General features: G+C 51.9%; 1 protein-coding gene across 4 annotated transcripts; it reads left to right on the top strand.

Moving 5' to 3' along the window:
* Positions 1-3,928: 3,928 nt before the first annotated feature.
* Positions 3,929-17,658, top strand: PERM1 (PPARGC1 and ESRR induced regulator, muscle 1). 4 transcript variants are annotated; one of them, XM_075906346.1, is made up of 4 exons: positions 3,929-4,023; positions 7,350-9,425; positions 14,294-14,378; positions 15,421-17,658. In XM_075906346.1, exons 2-4 carry the CDS (start codon positions 7,352-7,354, stop codon positions 15,545-15,547), a joined length of 2,286 nt encoding a protein of 761 aa, XP_075762461.1. In that variant the 5' UTR covers positions 3,929-4,023; positions 7,350-7,351; the 3' UTR covers positions 15,548-17,658. The 4 variants fall into 4 exon arrangements, with proteins under 4 accessions (XP_075762461.1, XP_075762460.1, XP_075762463.1 ...); XM_075906345.1 differs by lacking the exon at positions 3,929-4,023 and adding an exon at positions 5,656-5,830; XM_075906348.1 differs by lacking the exon at positions 3,929-4,023 and adding an exon at positions 5,657-5,830 and having other exon boundaries at positions 14,262-14,378; positions 15,421-17,657.
* Positions 17,659-19,776: the final 2,118 nt, after the last annotated feature.

The following is a 19,776-nucleotide window of genomic DNA, read 5'->3' as shown; positions in this document are numbered from 1 at the left end:
AAATTAGTATCTGCATCCACAAAAACGAGCAGCAGATATTTGTGTTTACCACAGTGGATGCAGATACCCACAGATATAAAGCAGATATCTGGATTTGCAGGGCTCTACCCATTGTGCGGGGCACTGTACAAACACAGAACAATAAAAACTGTCCTTGCTGTCAAAGAGTTTCCAACCACATATGAAATGGATAAATACAAAAATGTGACCCGGGTTTTTCAAAAAATGACGCTAAAGAACCCTAGAGTCAAGCAGGAGCAGACGCAGACTCGCCTTACTAATCCCTCTGCCATTCTCTGCAGTTAGCATTTTGCAGCATTGCAATGCAAAAAGAAAACCTGGAAAAAAGTGCCGCATACGCTAACATTCCCTCTAATTTTTCCACCCATGTGCAGAATAAATTTTGTGGTGTGCACTGAGGCATGTGCAGATGTGCACCACCAGTAGGAACATATGCTGCCAGCTGGGGGTGCTCTGCTAATCAGTTGGGCGGTATTTGAATCTCACCTGGGAGGTTGCCCAAGCACTCAGCTTATAGGGAACATTGGCGTACACACTTGAAAACTGGACAAATCAGAGAGGGGAAAGACCCTGATATCCCTTTCCCTGGTCCCAAAGCCTCTCCTTTGAGGTTAGGATAAGACTGAGAGTCAAGGGAGGGTTAAATATCAATGAAATATGCTTAACTGTCTGTCCTTAAGTGACACCTAGTGGAAATGGCAGGACACCTTAAATTCCAGGGGTGAAATGCTAGCCTAGCTGATGTCAATGGCAAAACTCCCACTGACTCCACTGGGGCTGGGATTTTACCTCATGAGTCTCTGTAAAGCCCTTCAAACGGCTCCAGCAGGTCAGCAGGCTTCTAGCAGGGGCACTTCATTTAGTACTGCCCAACGAGCCGTGGGACGAGATGAAATGCACTGAGCTCCTTTACTCCCTGGCACAGCACTGACCCGCGTGAGCTGAAGGAGCGGGGAGGCAAAGCTGGCAGATTGCCTTAGAGTAGGAACAACAGTGAGGTTTGCTCAGGGTAGGAGCAGGCCCTTCTGATTCCAGGATTCACTCATATTTAAGGCCTGCTACTGGTCTGGGGCTTCTGTTTAAAAGCTTGGTGCCTCGGGTGCTAGTTGCAAGAGGCGCATGAACCTCCGGGCTCCCAGCCTAGTGCTCGGGGCCCCTGCTGCGGGCTCTGCGCACTGGGTTTTCGGCTACCACCCCATACCAGGAGCTCTGCTGCCAGCCCCATGTGCTAGGGTCCCAGTTAGAGCCCCACGTACCGGAGCAGCAACCAAGAACCCAGCACTCAGAATCCCAGCTGCTGGTCCTGCATGCAGGGGGTTTGTTCTTGGCCTCAGCTGGGGGTGGGGATGCACAGGGGCAAAGGGACTCAGTACCCCCACTTTTAAAAATGTTTCTGCGCCACTGCTGGCTGCCCACCCCAGTTTCCACCCGCCCATTCTTTTGAGCCAGACTGGCAGGGAGTCCCGCGCTTGCGGCTGCCCCAGCGCCCTGAAAGGCCAGCCAATGGAAGCAAAGCCTGCAGCCTGCGGCTGTATTTATGTGTAGTGCTGGGCCAAAGCCCTGGGTGGAAACCTGAAACCCAGTGAGATTTGGATTAGCAACCCGAAACTCAGGCCAGGTTTGCAAGCCTGTTGGAGGAGCTTGGCTGTGTTTCAGGCCAGCTCGGGCTGTGTTTCAACTCAGCGCGGGCTGACCTTGGAGTGAGCTCACTGTGGACTTCTCCGGGAATATGGGCTGAATATTAAGAGAGTCTAGGGACTGACTTTCTGGAGAAGACAGAGACAGGGAAAGCATTGGGCAGAAAGGATGCAAACCTCTGTGGTTTGGAGTGATGTTTCCCAGCCACCCACCTGCCCTCAAACCAGCAAAACCAGACTGGTGGTTTCAGTTGAATTTCACTCTGAGTTTCAGTGAAAATTTAACCCACTATTCAGTGTGTGTGAAGCATCCCCTTCTGCACCTAAGGCGTAGGGAGCCATGCCTGTGGTAAAGCTCCCAGCAAGAAATGTCAGCTCTTTAGCACCAGCAGGCCACAGCCTTAGTTCTGAAGGTCCCACACATAGTCCTGCTCCTGTTCAACCCCAACACACTCAGATGCCAGACTTGGGGTCCAAATGCCCCTAGAAGTTGATCGAGAGGCCTACCCCTAAAAGGTACCTCACTTTGAAGAAAATCGCTGCTCCTAGCCCCAGAGTGACCTTCCACGCAGCTTTGGTGTCCCCCTCCTTTTTATTGTTGAAAATTATTGTACACCAGCAATACAGAATCTCCAGCTGGAGGAGGGAGAAAGGGGCACTGACAAAGGAATCCCATTGCAGTTTTTAAGTTTTCCTGCATGAATAATTTATCTTGTGTCCTTCATTCGGGCTGTGTCCTGCATTCCATCCTGCACTGGCAGGCGGAGAGGTCTCAGCTGCAGTTTCACATCAGTCCCAGCTCCAATTATGTGGTTATGTTACAGTTATTTATATCATGTCCTTACAAAAGTCCCAGTTCCCAACAGAGGCTGGGATTGATTGGGGAAAACTGTGTCCTCCCATCCTTTCCTCAGTAGATGGCACTCTCCAGCCACTATTACTATGATATACAGTGCAATCATCTATAGTCAGGGCTCGACAAATAATGCAATCTACTTGTCCATGGTGAGTAGATTGCAACCCGGAGGAGCCGGGTTCAGGTGACCTGTGCATGCGCAGAACGATTTGCGCATGCGCAGATCGCCGGACAGCGCAGCTGGCGAGCAGGGCTTGCTGAAATGCGGTGAGCCCTGTCTATAGTTGTCTAACACTTATGCATGGCCCAGGTTGTGCTAGTTCAAAATGGTGACCTACAGTGCCCAGAAGAGCTGGCTGCTTTAGTGGCGTTTCGGGGTCTCATACAGAAAGAAATACGATCCATCCTATTGAGCCTAGAATTTCTGATCGCCTTTGACAGTCACCTAATGCCACCTTTGCAGCTTGCATGTGACGTATGGGTCTAATGTCGACAGAGGCAGAACCGAACCGGGGACCTCTGGAGCTCAGTGCATGAGACTCTATCACTTGAGCTAAAAGGCAGCTGGCTCACAGCTAAGGATATGGAGCAAACTCATTTTTTCTCTCTGTAAGTGGTCTAAGTGCCACTACATGGGACAGTGAACCACACCGGGTAGGCGTGTGAGTTGCATGGGCAGCAGGTCGGGAAGTTATGTCCTTGAAGGCCAGTTTGCTCTCACATCGTCACGCTATAGAGAAGCCAAAGAGGAGCTAGCTGATGTAGAATTTCCAGCCCTCCCCCGTGACGGTGTGTGGGCTTTGCTCTGGGCAGCTACATGAATACATGCTTGTTTTTTCAACTGAACCTTGTGTCTCTGAGCCCAGAGTGGAGCGTGTGGTGAGGCATTCCTTGGGGGTTTGGCGTGTGGCTGCTCCTGCTATGGTTTTCAGTGTGACACTGATAACGTGGCCCACCAGCCTACGTTGGGCTTTCAGTTCCCTCTCACTGCGCCTTTCCCTTTCATGTGCTGTGCTGCTGTGGTTTGCAAGGCCCAGCCCAACACATCCTCTGACTGGCTGCTGGAGGAGTCAGAGAGAGGAAGCCAAGAAAGGGAAGCTGATGGATTTCCCTTCTGGGTCTATGGAAGAGTGGGGGTGGCGGGAGGTGGGTGTAGCCAGATCGAAAATCAGATAGGGACAGAAGACAGTCGACCTCCTTCCTTCCTTCCATATTTTCTCCGCTTGACAAGCCCCCAGCATGCGTCAGCCCACAGAACAGAGAAAGGAAGCAGATTCTGGTCAGTGTTTACACCACCACCCTGGGAGCAGTTCCAGAGCGCGTGAGCTTGGTGTGCCTGCAGTGACTCCCTGGCACCACAAGAAGGAGCCTCTTCCCCACGAACAGTATAAGAGCACACAGGAGAGGGAGTAGGCGGCCTTTGCTTCTAGTGGGGCTTGGGTCTCCTGGTTTTGCTCACAGCTTGTGGCGGTGCTGTGTGTGTTCTGGAGCCATACGCCTAGCAACCAGGTAGGGCTAAAAACTCCCCAAGACTGGCCTTTTCCTTGGGATCTCCTGGCCAGGGCGTATGAAGTCTGCCTGGTATTCAGCCGGGCCTCTGCCACCCATCTCTGGCGTCTGGCCTGCTGAAAGCCAAACGCCCCAGGGATAACTCTGCTCCCAAGCATGTAAGAGTGCATGGCCAATGCTGCATGGGAGCAACGGGCCGAGATGCACCACTGGTCAGACGCAGCGTGCCTGGTCCTACGCACTGGACAATAGAGACTGTTACACTTGCAGGGATGTTCCCCCTGCTGCCATCTTTTTCGGTGCCCTGCAGAGGCCTGCGGACCCCGCGGGTGTGAAATGGAAGGCAGTATGGCATCGTGCAGAGCGACACAAGAGAGCCAAGTTCTCTCCCTCACTCTGCCACAGCCCTGCTGGGTGGCCTGGTCATCTCACCTCCCTACCTCCATTTTGTATATCCTGGCTGCCTAAGTCGGCAGCTAGTGCAGAACTGCCGCCGTGTGTTGAGGGAGCGAGGACATTTGTCCCTGGCCATGTGTGGTGACCTGCTGGTCATCTGTTAGCACTGATACGTGTCTTAGAAAGAGCCAGACGGATCAGGCCCTGAAGCCTGGGGTGTTGATAACCCTCAGGGCCATTATCCTACAGAATCGACCTCTGTTTTCCTTGGTTTAACATAGCGGGTCTCAAACTTTTTTCCTCACGACCCAGTTGAAGAAAATTGTTGCTGCCCACGACCCAACCTCATTTGACTGGAGTGTGGGCTGTGGGGTGGGGCTGAGGAGGAGAGCTTTGGGCCGTAGGAAGGGGCTCTGGCTTTGGGGGTGAGTCAGGGCTGGGGCAGGAGGGGCTGACCTTGAGCGGCTTCAGGACAGCAGTACAGCGGGGGCGCTCAGGCAGATTCCTGCCTCTCCTGGCACCGCAGACCATGCTGCGCCCCAGAAGCAGCCAGGAGCAGGTTCCCAGCCTACGGCAGTGCGGAGCTAGTGGGCAGGGTAGGGGCAGTGCACAGAGCACTGTGCACTTTCCCTCCCACATAAGAGCCAGGCCTGTTGCCAGCTGCTTCTAGGGCACAGCACAGTCTGCGGTGCCAGGACAGGCAGGCAGCTGCCTTAGCATCCCCACTGGTCACCTGATCCCCCAACAGCAACGAGATCCAGCGCCCGACATTCCACCACCTAGTTGTGGGTCACGTCCCGTTGATTGAAAAGCACTGGGTTAGAAAGACCCTAGCCAGACGGGTCATGCCCTGAAGCCTGGGGCGTTGATAACTCTCAAGGCCATTATCCTACAGAATCAACCTCCGTTTTCCTTGGTTTAACCTACTGAGCTATTTGCCTCAGTCATTGTCATTGGATGTGTGCATCTGCCATTCCCAGAGGAATGAGCACTACTATCCTTGCTTTGCCCTATGGCTTCTTTCGCCTGTGAGTTCTGTCTCCCACTGAGCACTCGGTGTTCTGCGCGGCCTTCAGTTACAGGGGTGTAACTCCAACCCTGAGAACAGATGGGGCCTATGGATCTGGGGGTGGCCACGGGACCCTGCTGTAGGTGCAAGAACTAGGAAACCCATTGGTTGGCAAGCGTATGCCTCTCCCCGTCAGTTATTTATAGCACAGCCCTCGGAGAGCTCTTGGCACGGCTGGTGTTTCATATGACAGGCTGGGGGCTATTTTTGGCGGATGAATGGAGCCGCTGTGAAGTCTGGCCCTCAATGCCCCCGTCAAGGGTACGGCACCATGTCGCGCAGGGAAGATTTCGCTGCATCACTCTGGACATGTCTCCCTCCCCGACTTAAATTGTTCCACAGGTAGGATACCTACGCATGCTCTGCACGCCGGCTGCGGCTCACTGCTCTCTGACCCCCAGCTTGCTTCCCCACTGCCTCAGGGTCAGTGCTTTCCCCAGCAAACGCGCCAGGCAGCCGGGGCTCTGCAAAACCTCTGCAGCTTGAATGCCTTCCGGTGGCAATGTTGCCCCTCATCACGCCTCCAGGCAGGCGCAAGAGACCAAATCCTCAGCTGGTGTAAAGTGAAGTCAGTGGAGCTGTTATACCAGCCAAGGAGGTACAGTGACTTGTAAAGAAGGGTGGTGGAAGGTGTGCATGGAAATAGGTAGGTGCAGGCCACAGAGGAGTCTGCCCCTGAAAAGACACTTTGTCCCATCCATTAAGCTCAGATCCACTGAGCACTGAGCTAGTTAAGAACCTGCAACACCCCAGATGTACAGAAATTCGTCTGTGCTCCTCTGATCTCTTGCAGTAGCTCCGAGGCTGCCCCCTAATGCTGATGCAGATAAAATTAGAAAAGCCCAACCTGCATCTAACATGGCATTTAGGATAATTGATCCTAACAGAGACGGTGCCTCTTCCAACTGGCATTTTAGAATAGTTTATCCCGGGCTGCACTAAAGCTTCCGGGGCATGAAAGCAGAGGGTGCCTCTTCCAACTGGCATTTTAGAATAGTTTATCCCGGGCTGCACTAAAGCTTCCGGGGCATGAAAGCAGAGGGTTGTCTCCACTATGTAACTGCTGCAGATTGCTCAGGTAGCGTGCCCCTGGCAGGCTGCTGTAGGTATTAGCTGTGTCATGCATGCTGTAACCCTAACCCTAAGTACAAAGGTGCCTTCAGGGAGGCAGCAACTGCTGTGCGGATGAATATGCCAAGATCTTAGCGTCCCCTTGGTTTCAGCAGCAAGCGAATGGGAATGGCAGCAGCACAGCTGAATTGTGAAGAAACCGGAGGGGAAAGGGTAGGGCTGTGGGATGGGTTTAGTGGTCAGGGCCATCCTTGCCCATACACAGAATATGCAGCTGCATAGGGCACCCAAAAATGTAGGGTACCACTGGGTTTGGATGTGCACTGAACTACCTCTTCCTATCCCTGGTCCCTGGCTCTGCTTCCTCCAGAGAGGATCTAGTTCATTTAAAAGTGGAAAAGCCAGCCAGAGCTATGAGCAGAACACTGAACCTGTGACAGAGCCATTCAAGTGGTAATGAATCCATTTAACAGGCATTTGCCAAGCCCAGGTTTACGCTGTCCGTTTCTGAATTTACTGTGTTAGTTGACAGGACCTGAGTTTAAAATCTGTTTTAAAACTGTTTCATTCGTGTGTTGCTGAAGATTATAAAATCCCATCTCTAAAACATCACCTCTCCCTGCTCAGGCCTCTGTCCAGCACAGAGACACCAGTTTAATAGTACTGGGCAGGTCCCATAAACCCTAAGGGCAGCCCACGAGTGGCATCTCGGCCCCAGCTCTGAGGGCATTTGGGCACAATTTCCCAGTGCCCTTTTCCTCATTGACGCCCCCTTGCTTTGCCCCTGCAGAAATGGAGAATTTCGAGTACAGCATCCAGCTGAATGACCGAGACTGGGCAGAGTTTTACTTGGCTTCGGAAGAGTGCAGTTTGATCCCGGCTGCCCTGGCCAGCGCAGACGAGCAGTGCTTCAGTGACATTGAGCAAGGGGACAGCGAGGACGACAGCCTCCGCCCCACCCGGCTGATCACAGTCAGGGCAGGCTGCACGCCGGCTGTTGGCACAGGACACTACCCCCAGCGTGGTGTCCTCAGAGAGACCTCTCCGTCCTGGCCTTTGCGCCTGGCCCGGGAGGAAGTTCTGTCGGGCAGCGAGGATGAAATGGATGTAGGTTCAGTCAGCAGGTTTCTGTGTGAGAACGACAAGCCTGGAAATGCCCATCAGGCTGCGCTGAGGCCTAGCACCCAGGACGGGCAGCTGCCCTTTTTCTCAGAGGCCGGGTCTATGGGCCCAGCCAGCCCTGCTCTGGAGAAGCTGCTCCTGCCCCAAGACAGCCTCCGCCAGGAATTGGGCCAGACTGCAGAACGTGCAGCAGCCGCACGGGCAGGAGGGGGTGTGCCAGACGGAGCTCTACAGCCGGGGGGATTACTGAGGGTGCATCTACAAAGCAGGCCAGAGAAGGCAGAGTCTGAAAGACCAGTTCATGCAGCGGATGGAAGCTCTCCAGCAACTGCTGCCTCAGAAGGGGTGGAGAGGCCAGCGGGAGAAAAGGCTAACTGGCCTGTCTGCTTAGCGGCCAGGCTGCCCGACTCAAACAGTGCCATTTCCCAGAATCCATCTGCAGGGCCCCTGCAGCCAGCGTGTTCCAGGATAGCAGGGAAGAGCTGCCCTGCTGAGGAAAATCCAGAGGAGCGCAGACGTCTAGGTCACACTTGGACTGCTTCGGGCTCCCCTGGAGACTCTCCGGCTGTCATGGAGCCTATGCACTGGGGGGAGAGCTGTGAGCACCAGGGAACACCCACAGACGAGGTGACACCATCGCATGGGGCCCTGGCTCCAGCTTTGGAGTTTTTAACCCCCTCTGCCCTACTGCGAGAGAGCAAAGGGGAGGGAACAGCAGCCAAACCGGCTCTTGAGGGACTGGCAGGTGAGGATGAAGCTTCGCAATATGGTACCTGGACCTGTGGTGTGCTCAGGGATGAGGGGCGAGGGCTAGTACTGGGAGGTCAGGCGGCCAGCACTCCCAGGAGCAAGGGGGTGAAAGGTCCAGCAACGCAGTCCTTCCCAGAAGTGAAGCAGGCCAGAGGGGCAAGGCCAAAGCAAGCAACTGATTCAGGTGTGCGAGAGAATGCGCCGTCGGCTCCGAGTCGCACACCCAAGGAGTCCCAGAGCGAGGCGTGTGAGAGCACCACAGGGAAACCCCTGCATCTTGGAAACAAGGAGGCCTTTGGAGGGGATGTTGAAGATGGTGCCCATGGAAGGCAGAGACCTGGGCTCTTAAGAAGGATGTTTTCTCTTCATTCAGCAGCTGAGGACTCTCTGGAGGGGGCCACACCTGCCCTGACCTGGCCAGAGATGTGTGACTATTTTTTCTGTGACACCCAGGAGCCCAAGAACAACCAGGGACGGGTGGAGGAAACTCCCCTTTCTTTCTCCAAGAAGGAGCAGGAGGTACCCGAAATGTACGGGCCTGAGATGTACGAATATTTCTTTAACGACCCTGAAGAAAGCTGGGAAGGAGGCAGCAAAGAGACCTTTGTGGAGCCAGACAGGGCCAGCGGCAGCTTAGTGCAAACCTTGTCACTGTGCGAAAGCCGAGAGGAGCCGGGCTTGGCCACAGCCGGCGAACCTGCCGGTGTTCTCTCCATCCCGGAGATTTACGAACATTTCTTTGACGACGGAACAAGGGGCAGGAGGAGCTGGGGGGAGATCTTCCTGAGCATGCCGGCCTGGGAGGCAAGAAAAGCCATGATGGCTGTGAAATCCCTCCTGCGAAAGCCAACGTGCCTGGTCAGATGCAGCCCCCGCAATCGTGCGGCCCCGGTACCAAGAGGTTCCAGAAAGAGGCTCCCACTTCTCCAGTTGAGGCTTCCCACTAGAATCGAGCTGCAGCCAGAGGATCTAGGCATGGCCCCTGTCCTAGCAGGTAAATGTTTGATCCTGCCCCCGGCTGGTTCCTTCTTGCTGCCCAGAACCAGTGCTGGATTCCCGAGGCCCAGAATGATCCTGTACTGCCTCTGCCCCAACCCCATGTGCTGGGTTTTCTGACCTTGCGCTACGAATCAAACAGTTCTGTCCTCTTAGTTAGCCTGAGCCTCATCTTCAAACACATTGGAGGAAGGGCTTACAACCTGGGTTTGATCAGAGAGACTCCCTTGAGCCTGTCCTTTGATGTGCTGAAATACCACTGAGCTCACCTACCTTCCCTCCTGGGCACCCCTCAACCTTCTGTCCTGCTGAGCCAGGCCCTCTGGCCTCCTCCCACATTGCCACCGAGATGGGGTCACAGCCCTTTGCAGTAGACGCTGAGATCAGCTCAGATCTGGGAAGGCTCAGCCAAGGAGACTTGCCCCAGCACCCAGGTTCACAGCTCCAATGGGACCTGACCCCCAGATAAATCCGCCTTGCTCTGTATAAAGTCTTATACAAGGTAATCTCAGGGTAAAAAATGATGCACAGACACCTTGCCTCACCAAGTAACAGTTACTTACACTGGGTTTATGAATACACCAAAGTGATTTTATTAAGTGTAAAAGATAGGACTGAAGTGGTCATAAGAGCAGATAGAACAAAGCAGGTTACTAAGCAAAACAAAACAGAACACGCAAGCTAAACGTACTGCACTAGAAGCTGGTTACATGTAATATCTCACTCAGATAGAACAGCCTCCTTGTCTGGGTTCAGTCCTTCCCCCCCGTTCAGTCACAGATGTTTCCAATCATCATCTTGGGTAGTAAGCAGGGGGATCCCGACAACTGGTTTTGCAAAAGATGGAAACCCTTTGTGTTCAGCTTTAAACTTTTCCCTCATTTTCAGTGGAAAAGTACAGCCTCCAAGATACGTCCCAGCATTAGGTTACATGGCCACACATCTTGGTAGGACCAGCCACACAGCCTTCTTCCAGACTTACAGGAAAAAAACAGTCTATTCACAGATCATTGTCTTGAGTATTAGGCCATTAAGTTCCTTAAGTACAACTAATGGCCCTTAGCATGACTACATTAGTAACACCAGCTTATACTTCATGTTTCTAACTGCAAATACAGGACTGATAGATGCATAGAAATGGGAAAATCATATTCAGTAGATTATCACTTTTCCAGTGATATCTTATATGGGGCTACGTCTAGGCAGCAGAGTTTTATCGGAAAAAGATACACAAATTGCGAACCACAATTTGCATATCTTTTTACGCTTTTTTCGGAAGAGGCTTTTCTGAAATTTGGCCCATCTACAAGGGGCCAAATTTTGGAAAAAACTCCTGTTTCGGAACATCCCTTATTCCTCTCACCGAGAGGAATACAGAGATGCTGAAAGAACACACCTGCTTTTTTGGAAACTGTTCTGAAAAAGTGGACATGTTCCCTGGACGCGGCAGAGTTTTTCTGGAACCTCAGGTATCCCGGAAAAACTCTGCAGTCTAGACATAGCCTGGGGTATTTTGCATAAAGCATATTCCACTTATAGCATATTCATCTTCATAAGCATGTTTTCATAAAGCCTATGGAATGCCCCGTGACACTGGGAATCCCTCGGCATGATGAAAGCATAGCTTGGTCATGCGTTGTGGCACTCAGATCATACACTAACCATGTTCCCTCACTGCCTAACAGCCTTGGACTTAGGTAGGGCTGTTTGGGAGTTGATCCTATTGGTATTACAAAGCCCAACTGTTTTAGGATGTTGACTCTTCCACCACTAACATTCTAGCAGGTGTCAGCCCTGTGCAGGTCAGCTTCCTAGGGACCTGAAGTTTGGGGTTATGCTGTGTATAACTTGCCTTACTAATGTACATTCACCAGTCCTGGAGCAGAGGTGGTCACAAACAGCATGCAGGCAACACTGGTGCCCAACTCCCAGGGGACAACTCTACCTCCAGAACTGACTTTGCTTTTTCTTTCTGTTTTGGGTGCAAATTAAACTCTCCTGGTTCCCTGTAAACAGAACTGTGTGCAACCCAAACTAACACCACCACAAGCTTTTCTTCCAAGACTAAACTCTTGCCCACATGCTAAGCAAGAGAACTTGGAAGGAAGATAGTGTGTAAATACTAGCGACAACTGATTTGACCTTCTCCACACTGGTCAGGGTAACCAAGCTAGAAATCTGCTAGCCACAAGTGTGTTTAAACCCAACTGTGGACAGGGCCCAACTGAGTTCAGAATCCAGCTTCGCTGCGTCACAATACGCGTACCAAGATAGCACGATGATTGCTGAGCCGGTAAGCCTGAGCTGTGACAGTCATAATGTTGGCAGAGAGAAAAGCAACCTGGGACCTTCCCATACTTACCCGTGCAGAAATAGATGAGAACATTAGAATCAAAGCTAATTTAATAAGCACCCGCCAGAGCCTCTAAAGGTTACTCAGGCGTTGCTTATTACTGTGAGTGGGTAAGAGAGGCTGGGAATAGGAGGAGAGGAAATCTGACCCATTAGCACAGCCAGTGTATTTATTTAAAAGCTTATACTGTGCTTAAAGCTACAGCATATTAAAAACAAACAAATATATCTTGAGCCATCCCAATGGGGGATGTTGCAAAGCGCTGCTTCTTTATCTGCCTGGAGAAAAGACTGCGTTGGTGGTAGCTAATTAATAAAACTGGCTTTAATTAAAAACCTGATTAAACAAGCAAACCAACCAACCCTCTTGCAACATGCCTGGAAAATTGTTAGCACGGGGAATCCAACAGAGTGAGAGGTCCAAAGAGAGGCCTGTCTTAAGCCCTGGAGACCAGCCCAGAAGCTCCGATAGCCATGATGGAGAGTAGGGGAGTGAAGGCTTCACATAGAACTAATAACCGTGCTTAGTGAGCTCCATGGATCTCAAACCACTTTCCAAGGATGGCTACTTCTCATTAACCCATTTGAACAGGTGGTGAAACCATCAGCAGAGTCAGGTCTCCCCAGTCCAGCTAGATCACCCTCTTTCCAAGAGGAAAGCTTGCCTGGTAGATAGGGCACTAGCTGCAACTCAGGAGACCTGGGTTCTGTCCCCATGCTCTGCCGCAGACTTCTTGTGTGGCCTTGGGCAAGTCACTTAAGGTATCTCTGCACTGCATTGTGGTTGTTGGACACAGGCTCTCTCAGCCCACACTGCAAAGTAAACCTGCATTTGCACTTGCTTGAGCCAGGTCTCTCAGCAACGTTAACACATTCCTACTGAACTGCACAGAATTTCTGACTTGGGTATGTACCCTAGGTTGTGTCCACACTGGGCTTGGGTCTGAGTCACAGAGAGCTCTACCCCAGCAGCATCCTAGGAACTGGGTGCTGAGTGCTCCTGGAACCAAGTTAGCCTGATGGAGAGAAGGGGTCTTGAGCTCCAAGCGGAGCCTGAACCTGGGCTTAGTGTGTGGTGTTGACATACACTTAGTTTCCCTGTGCCTCAGTTTCCTGGATGTAAAATGGGGATAATGCCACTTTCTAACCTCAGAGGGATGTTGCAAGGATAAATCCAATAGGGCATGTCTACACTACCACCCTAGTTCGAACTAGGGTGGTTAATGTAGGCAACCGAAGTTGCAAATGAAGCCCGGGATTTGAATTTCCCGGGCTTCATTTGCATCTTGCCAGGCGCCGCCATTTTTAAATGTCCGCTAGTTCGGACTCCGTGCCCGCGGCTACACGCGGCACGAACTAGGTAGTTCGGATTAGGCTTCCTATTCCGAACTACCGGTACACCTCGCGAACTACCTAGTCCGTGCCGCGTGTAGCCGCGGGCACGGAGTCCGAACTAGCGGACATTTAAAAATGGCGGCGCCCGGCAAGATGCAAATGCAGCCCGGGAAATTCAAATCCCGGGCTTCATTTGCAACTTCGGTTGCCTACATTAACCACCCTAGTTCGAACTAGGGTGGTAGTGTAGACATACCCTTAGAGACTACGAGATACTCTTATCCCATAGTAAAAGGAGCTAGGTAACTTGGCTAGATAGACCTGCTAGATTCCCAGTTAGCACAGTGTCACGTCTCTTCTCTACACAAATTAAAAGCTACTTTTAAGCTTCTGATTGGCCAACAAATCTGAAAACTGGGTGAGCTATTTAAAACTCAATCGAATGAGAAGATTCTGGGGACCTTTCTTCCAGAAATGGACCAGTGTTCTCCAAATGTTCTAAGAAGGGAATCATGGCTGAACCTATAGGCTGTGTCTACACTGGGCCACTTATTCCGGAAAATCAGCCGCTTTTCCAGATTAAGCTGCGAGCTGTCTACACTGGCCCTTGAATTTCTGAAAAAAGCAACGACGCTCTACTGTACAAAATCAGCTGCTATTCCGGAAAAGCTACGCTGCTCCCGCTCAGGCATAAGTCCTTATTCCGGAACACTGTTCCGGAAAAGGACCAGTGTAGACAGCCCAGTAATCTTTTCCGGAAAAAAGCCCCGATCGCGAAAATGACGATCGGGGCTCTTTTCCGGAAAAGCGCGTCTACATTGGCCACAGATGCTTTTCCGGAAAAAGGGCTTTTCCGGAAAAGCAGCCTGCCAATGTAGACGCTCTTTTTCCGGAAATATTTATAACGAAAACTATTCTGTTTTAAGCATTTCCGGAAATTCATGCCAGTGTAGACACAGCATACAGGAAGGCTGTCTGTGCTCAGTTGCAAGCATTGGACCTTGCGAAGGAATGAAGGAGGGGGAGGGGGGGAAGACAATGAATCTAAGGCTTAAATACACCAGAAAGGCTTTGGGCTGAAGTGACCACAATGTAAGAGTATTATTAGTAACACCTGGTCCTTAGCTTCAGGTTGTTCTTCTTGCAGAAAGGCCTCACCCACCATTAGCTCTCACGCAGGAGGACATGTGCCTGGTCTTTGTTGCCTTTGCATCCTGGGCTGTGAAGACGTCAGATCTGCAGGCTCCGGACGCATGGAAGACTGGTAGGTGGGATGACTATGGAGGAGAGGAGAAGGGGAGGGGTGACGTGTGGGGGATTTGGTGTTAGTGTTGGAAGGCTGACCGATTGGTTACCTGCTAACGCTGGGCAGATCATACACCCTGGAGCAGAATCTCTCCCTACTGTTTCAGGGCATCTTCCTGCCTTCTAAAATGTTCAGTTTGCCACATTTCCAGTGTTCTCTTCCCCCCCAGGAGGGACCTGATTCCTATCTCACGCTGCATTTCCTCTCCCATAGCTGCTGGTGACTTTGATTATAGTTAGGCGCAAGGGATTCCTCCCTACTGCTTCAGACCAACCCTGTCCTATATCCAGACAGCGACATTATCACCTCTTTTGATCCTATCATACCTTCACACTTAACCTCTGAAGTGTTCTCTAAGGTGCCAAAGCCTGGATGGGGAAACCTACACCTTTGCCTGCCACTGCTCATCTCCCAGTGAAATGCTGGTGTTGGAAACATTGGACGCTGCTGTGATCTGCCAGCCCAGAGAGCTGGAACTGGATGCCAGCCCTTAAAGGGTTAATTAGTTGGCCCTTAAGCTGAGGCTGGGAAGCAGCAGTTAGGGTGGAAGGTTGCTGCCAGGTGGCTGGAGCAATCAGGAGCCCTGCTGTTCCCTGCTTAACTCTGCCACTAACTCACAAGACTTGAAATTCACCCCGTGGGGTGGAGCTAACACAACCCCTATATTCATTGGCTGAGGCTGTGCTCAGCTTTGTTCCTCAGCTTCCCCATCTGGGAAGTGGGTGCAATGGTTTTTATTTAGGTTAAAGGGGGTTTGTGAGGCTAAATTCATTCATTTTTTGCAATGTGCACTGCCCTCTGGAGATGAAAAGTGCCATTGTTGGGCAGAGAAATGGTTCGTTAGCTGTGCTAAGGACAGACACCAGCCTGAACAACCCATGCAGCAAAAAAGGGAGTCATAAGCAGAGACTTACGGTCTGAAACCTGTTTGCTCTGACTAGACCTCAAAGCAGGGTTCTAGAATAATCCTACAGCTTCCTTTTGGAAATGTCTTTTCCAGTGTTACTGGCAAACTTCGGCACTCTCTCTGCCATCCGTTACTTCAGACGGCAGGCCATCGAAGGACGGCACAGCACCTAAACACTCCCCCGTGGCCCAGACAGAGACACGTCCCGTGGGCCCGCTAGGAAGAGGCCGAGAGACAACTCTGCACCTCACCCTTTGGCAATAAAACAACTCTTTGCAGCCTGGATTCCAGAACAACATCTCTAGATCCATTGGCAGAGTCCTGGCATGGAGTAGGATGCTGGGACATAGCACTGAAATCAGGCACATAATCTATTATCAGCATGATATGCATTTTGTTGCACTGGGCAGAATTAGGCCCTGTGCATGCTGGTTCAGTTCTGCTCACTGCCTTGGGCTTGGTCAAACACAACAACGGGAATTGGGGCTAAAAGAATCCATACGTCTGACTGACGTAGCTATGCTGACCTATGCCCTGTGTAGCAAGCACTCAACAGACGAATGCTTCTGTCAATATAGCTACCGTCGCTCGGGGGGGTGGCGTTCCAATCCCTTCCTTCAGTGTAGGCTGTGTCCACACTATAGAGCATTGGTGGTCAACCTGCGGCCCATGGGCTGGATGCTGCCCATTGTGGGTCTGTCAGACGTTTTATTTACTGTCGCCCCTGAGCAGTGTTGCCGAATTTCACTGGTTTCCATCCAGGGTTTTTTTTTCCTGCTGGGGTTACTAAAGTGACACACCCGTAAAGCCACGTGAAGGGAGGTGGGTGCTGATCACACACAACACTGACTGGAAGAGCTGTGTGCTCCCTCTGCTTCCAGTCAAAGCGCGGCTACAGTGCAATGGGCACCCTCCTCCCTCCCCACAAATTCTAGGCACACAAGCGCAGGGAGCAAAACTGCCCTGTCCCCGGAGACCGTCTTGGTTCCGACAATCTTGCGGCTCACAGAGATGGAGGAGGGCCACTCATGCAACCCACTCACTAGCCTAGGCTGCCCGTTGCTGCTCTAGAGTTTTGCCACCATAGCTATGCATGTAATACGGGGGGCTGGAACAATTTGTGCAGTGGGGCTACTGAAAGCCATTGAAACAAACCGTGAAGCCCGTATCTAAAGGAAACTGCTGCAAGCCAGGGGGTGCTGCAGCCTCTGTCCCCCCCACACCCCCGCTGACCTAGTTCAACACCTATGCTGCTAGAGTCCCTGTAGTGTAGCGCTTTCCCCTCGCTCCTGCAAGCTCAGCAGTGTCACTTTGCTACGCTGGCTCCTATGGATAGTTGGGTAGTGGCATTCACTGGGATGTGTTCCAAGAGGAATTGTAGCCATTTGTCCCCCTTTGGCTGGAAGTTGATGGCTGGTGGCACAGACAACTCTCTTCCTAGTGGGCAGACCCAAAGCAGAAGAAATCAGGGCAGCACCTCTTCAGGCGGCGAATAGTCTCGGCTAGCAGTGGGGATTCTTTCTGGAAGGACGGGCAGGGGTTTGGGGACCCATCGACTCTCCCCGGGTAAATCTATCCATATTGGCTACTTCTCCCCAGGCGATCTGTAGAGCAGCAGTGAAGTTGGGAGGCTATCCAAGTGGCCCTTGTTTAGCAGAGTTCCAACCTTCCTGGCTTGGATTGCGTCAAGCAAGTTTGTCCTCTTGGATGTCAAGGCTAAAAGTCAGCGTGTTTGTGCCAGGGGCGCATTTCAGCAAGGCTGGAATAGGATTTCAGGAGCCAGGGCCCTGCCTTGCAGAGCCATAGGCCTCAGGTTCAATGACCTCTCTCCGTCTCTTATGCACTGGGGTGGGGAGGCCACAGGGGCGCTCCTGCGGGGGAGGTACTGCTCGGCCTCATCCAATCAATGACTCTCTGACCAGCTTTGCAGTGGCACTGAGGGGTCGTGAAAGGGAGCTGGGCTGGATGGAGCGAAGGTTTCGTGGTCAGCGTTTATACAGGGGCTGGGGAGATGACAGGTGAAGGAGGAATGGTCATAAAGGCTCTGATAGGATGCAGACACTGGAGAAAGGGAAAATACTGAATAACCACGGAGCAGATGGAATTCGGATGCTACGACCACCGGTCCCAACCCCCTCAGTGGTGATCAGGCCCAAGAGTCCAGAGACAACAGTGGGGTCACAGCGGAGGGGGGCTGAAATGAGTGGGGGAGGGGCACAGAAAGGCGGTTTGGCAAAGTAGTGACTGTGAGGGTACGTCTACACTACATGCCTCTGTCGGCAGAGGCATGTAGATTTGTTTGTTCAACAAAGGTAAATGAAGCCGCGATTTAAATGATCGCGGCTTCATTTACATTTACATGGCTGCCGCGCTGAGCCAACAAACAGCTGATCAGCTGTTTGTCGGCTCGCCGCTAGTCTGGACGTTCCCCCTGTCGACATCAAAGCCCTTTGTCGGCAGCCCCGGTAAACCTCATCCCACGAGGAATAACGGGGCTGCCGACAAAGGGCTTTGATGTCGACAGGGGGAACGTCCAGACTAGCGGCGAGCCGACAAACAGCTAATCAGCTGTTTGTCGGCTCAGCGCGGCAGCCATGTAAATGTAAATGAAGCCGCGATCATTTAAATCGCGGCTTCATTTGCCTTTGCTGATCTGTCTAATCTACATGCCTCTGCCGACAGAGGCATGTAGTCTAGACACAGCCTGAGAGGCCACGCTGGGTGCTGCTAGGAAAGCCAGTAGGTGGCACTGGTTACAGATTCGTTCCCCCACCGGTGCTAGCTAGTCCACCGTTTGCCACTTGAAGAGCCATAGGCAGGTGTGAAAAGAGTCCTTAGAACTGGGATAGGGAAGCTCTCTCTCCCCCCCTCCCCCCCCCGCCGCTGTCCCACCGTGGGGCTAGAGCACACACAATCTACGAGGCTGGGCCCTCCCATGCTCTGACATGGGAGGGGAATGTGCGGAGTGGCTTCCTCCTCAGTTGGGGGCCACGTCAGTGAGGATTTGGGGTTTTACTTTGGTTTTTTTGCTTCTCACTTGTGTGCGGCCCCTGACCCAAAAAAGGTTCCATCTCTGCCCTAGAACAGGTCTGCAAGTGTGCCACAAAGGTCCCTCTGCCATAAACTCAGCCTCCCCTCCTGTGCCCACAGCAGGTAAGGCAGCTAATGCCGACCTGCTAAGTTGTCCCTGAGATTTAGTCCTTGATTCAGTTTTAAACTTTTTTTTTTTTTTAGTGGTGTTAGGCATTATTCACTCTGTAACCGCATCATCTTGGGCCCTATGAAGGCCTGAAGACAGGATTTCTACAGCCCAGAGCCTGCACCACTAGCTAAAGTCCCGTGTGTCCCAGGTGGGTGATGTACCAGACTCAATCCTCTGCGGTCCAGGCACATTCGTAATGCCTGCACATCAGTGGGTCACATGAGAACACCTAGTCCTCTTCTCAGCGATGAGTTCACCAGCTGGACAATAGGGCCAGTAGGAGAAAGTTCTGGGATTGAGCCTTTGCTAACTTCATCACTTGGAGGCTGTACCCCCAGCCTTTCCTTCAAAGAAGGCAGAGGGGATCTAATCAATTTTTGTGCATCTCGGTTTTCTGCAATGCCAACCATCAAAGCACACAGCACTCACTTGCTGTACCTCAGTATGGGTATGTCTACACTACCCTCCTAGTTTGAACTAGGAGGGTAATGTAGGCATACCGCACTTGCAAATGAAGCCCGGAATTTGAATTTCCCGGGCTTCATTTGCATAAGCAGGGAGCCGCCATTTTTAAAACCCCGCTGGTTCGAACCCCGTGCAGCGCGGCTACACGGGGCACAAACTAGGTAGTTCGAACTAGGCTTCCTAGTTCGAACTACCATTACTCCTCATTTCACGAGGAGTAACGGTAGTTCGAACTAGGAAGCCTAGTTCGAACTACCTAGTTCGTGCCCCGCGTAGCCGCGCTGCACGGGGTTCGAACCAGCAGGGTTTTAAAAATGGCGGCTCCCCGCTTATGCAAATGAAGCCCAGGAAATTCAAATCCCGGGCTTCATTTGCAAGTGCGGTATGCCTACATTACCCCGCTAGTTTGAACTAGTGGGGTAGTGTAGACATACCCTATCTCCTCACATTGTCCCAGCCCTCCCGTCCAACCAGAGACCCTCTCAGATGTCAGGGGGTGTCAAACTGCAAGGACACAGTCAAAAACCCACAAGGGGAGTAGACTCAGGCCAGCCTATGCACTCATCACTGGTGACTTAGCAAGCCCAGAGGCTGTAATGCATCAACAGAGAGATTGCTGCCCTCCCAGTTTCAAATGCCTGACTGCCTCTTTCACTAAGCCATGAAATGCTCATAAGCTTTTCTTGTCTTTGGCACCCGCTCCTGAAGCAGGCTTATGAAATAAGAGGAGATGTTTAGAGAGTCCCTTGTAATATACAATATTATGGAGTCTTAATGTTACG

Source organism: Pelodiscus sinensis, chromosome 23 (genome assembly GCF_049634645.1).
Source record: "Pelodiscus sinensis isolate JC-2024 chromosome 23, ASM4963464v1, whole genome shotgun sequence".
Classification (NCBI taxonomy): Eukaryota; Metazoa; Chordata; order Testudines; family Trionychidae; genus Pelodiscus; species Pelodiscus sinensis.
This window is presented reverse-complemented; position numbering and strand designations above follow the sequence as displayed.

Bases quoted from the DNA above. Each gene is read 5' to 3' on its own strand.
- PERM1 (XM_075906346.1), top strand. From the start codon at position 7,352: ATGGAGAATTTCGAGTACAGCATCCAGCTGAATGACCGAGACTGGGCA. The intron at 9,426-14,293 runs GTAAATGTTTGA...GCTCTCACGCAG, and splicing joins CATGGCCCCTGTCCTAGCAG to GAGGACATGTGCCTGGTCTT. The intron at 14,379-15,420 runs GTAGGTGGGATG...TGTCTTTTCCAG, and splicing joins TCCGGACGCATGGAAGACTG to TGTTACTGGCAAACTTCGGC.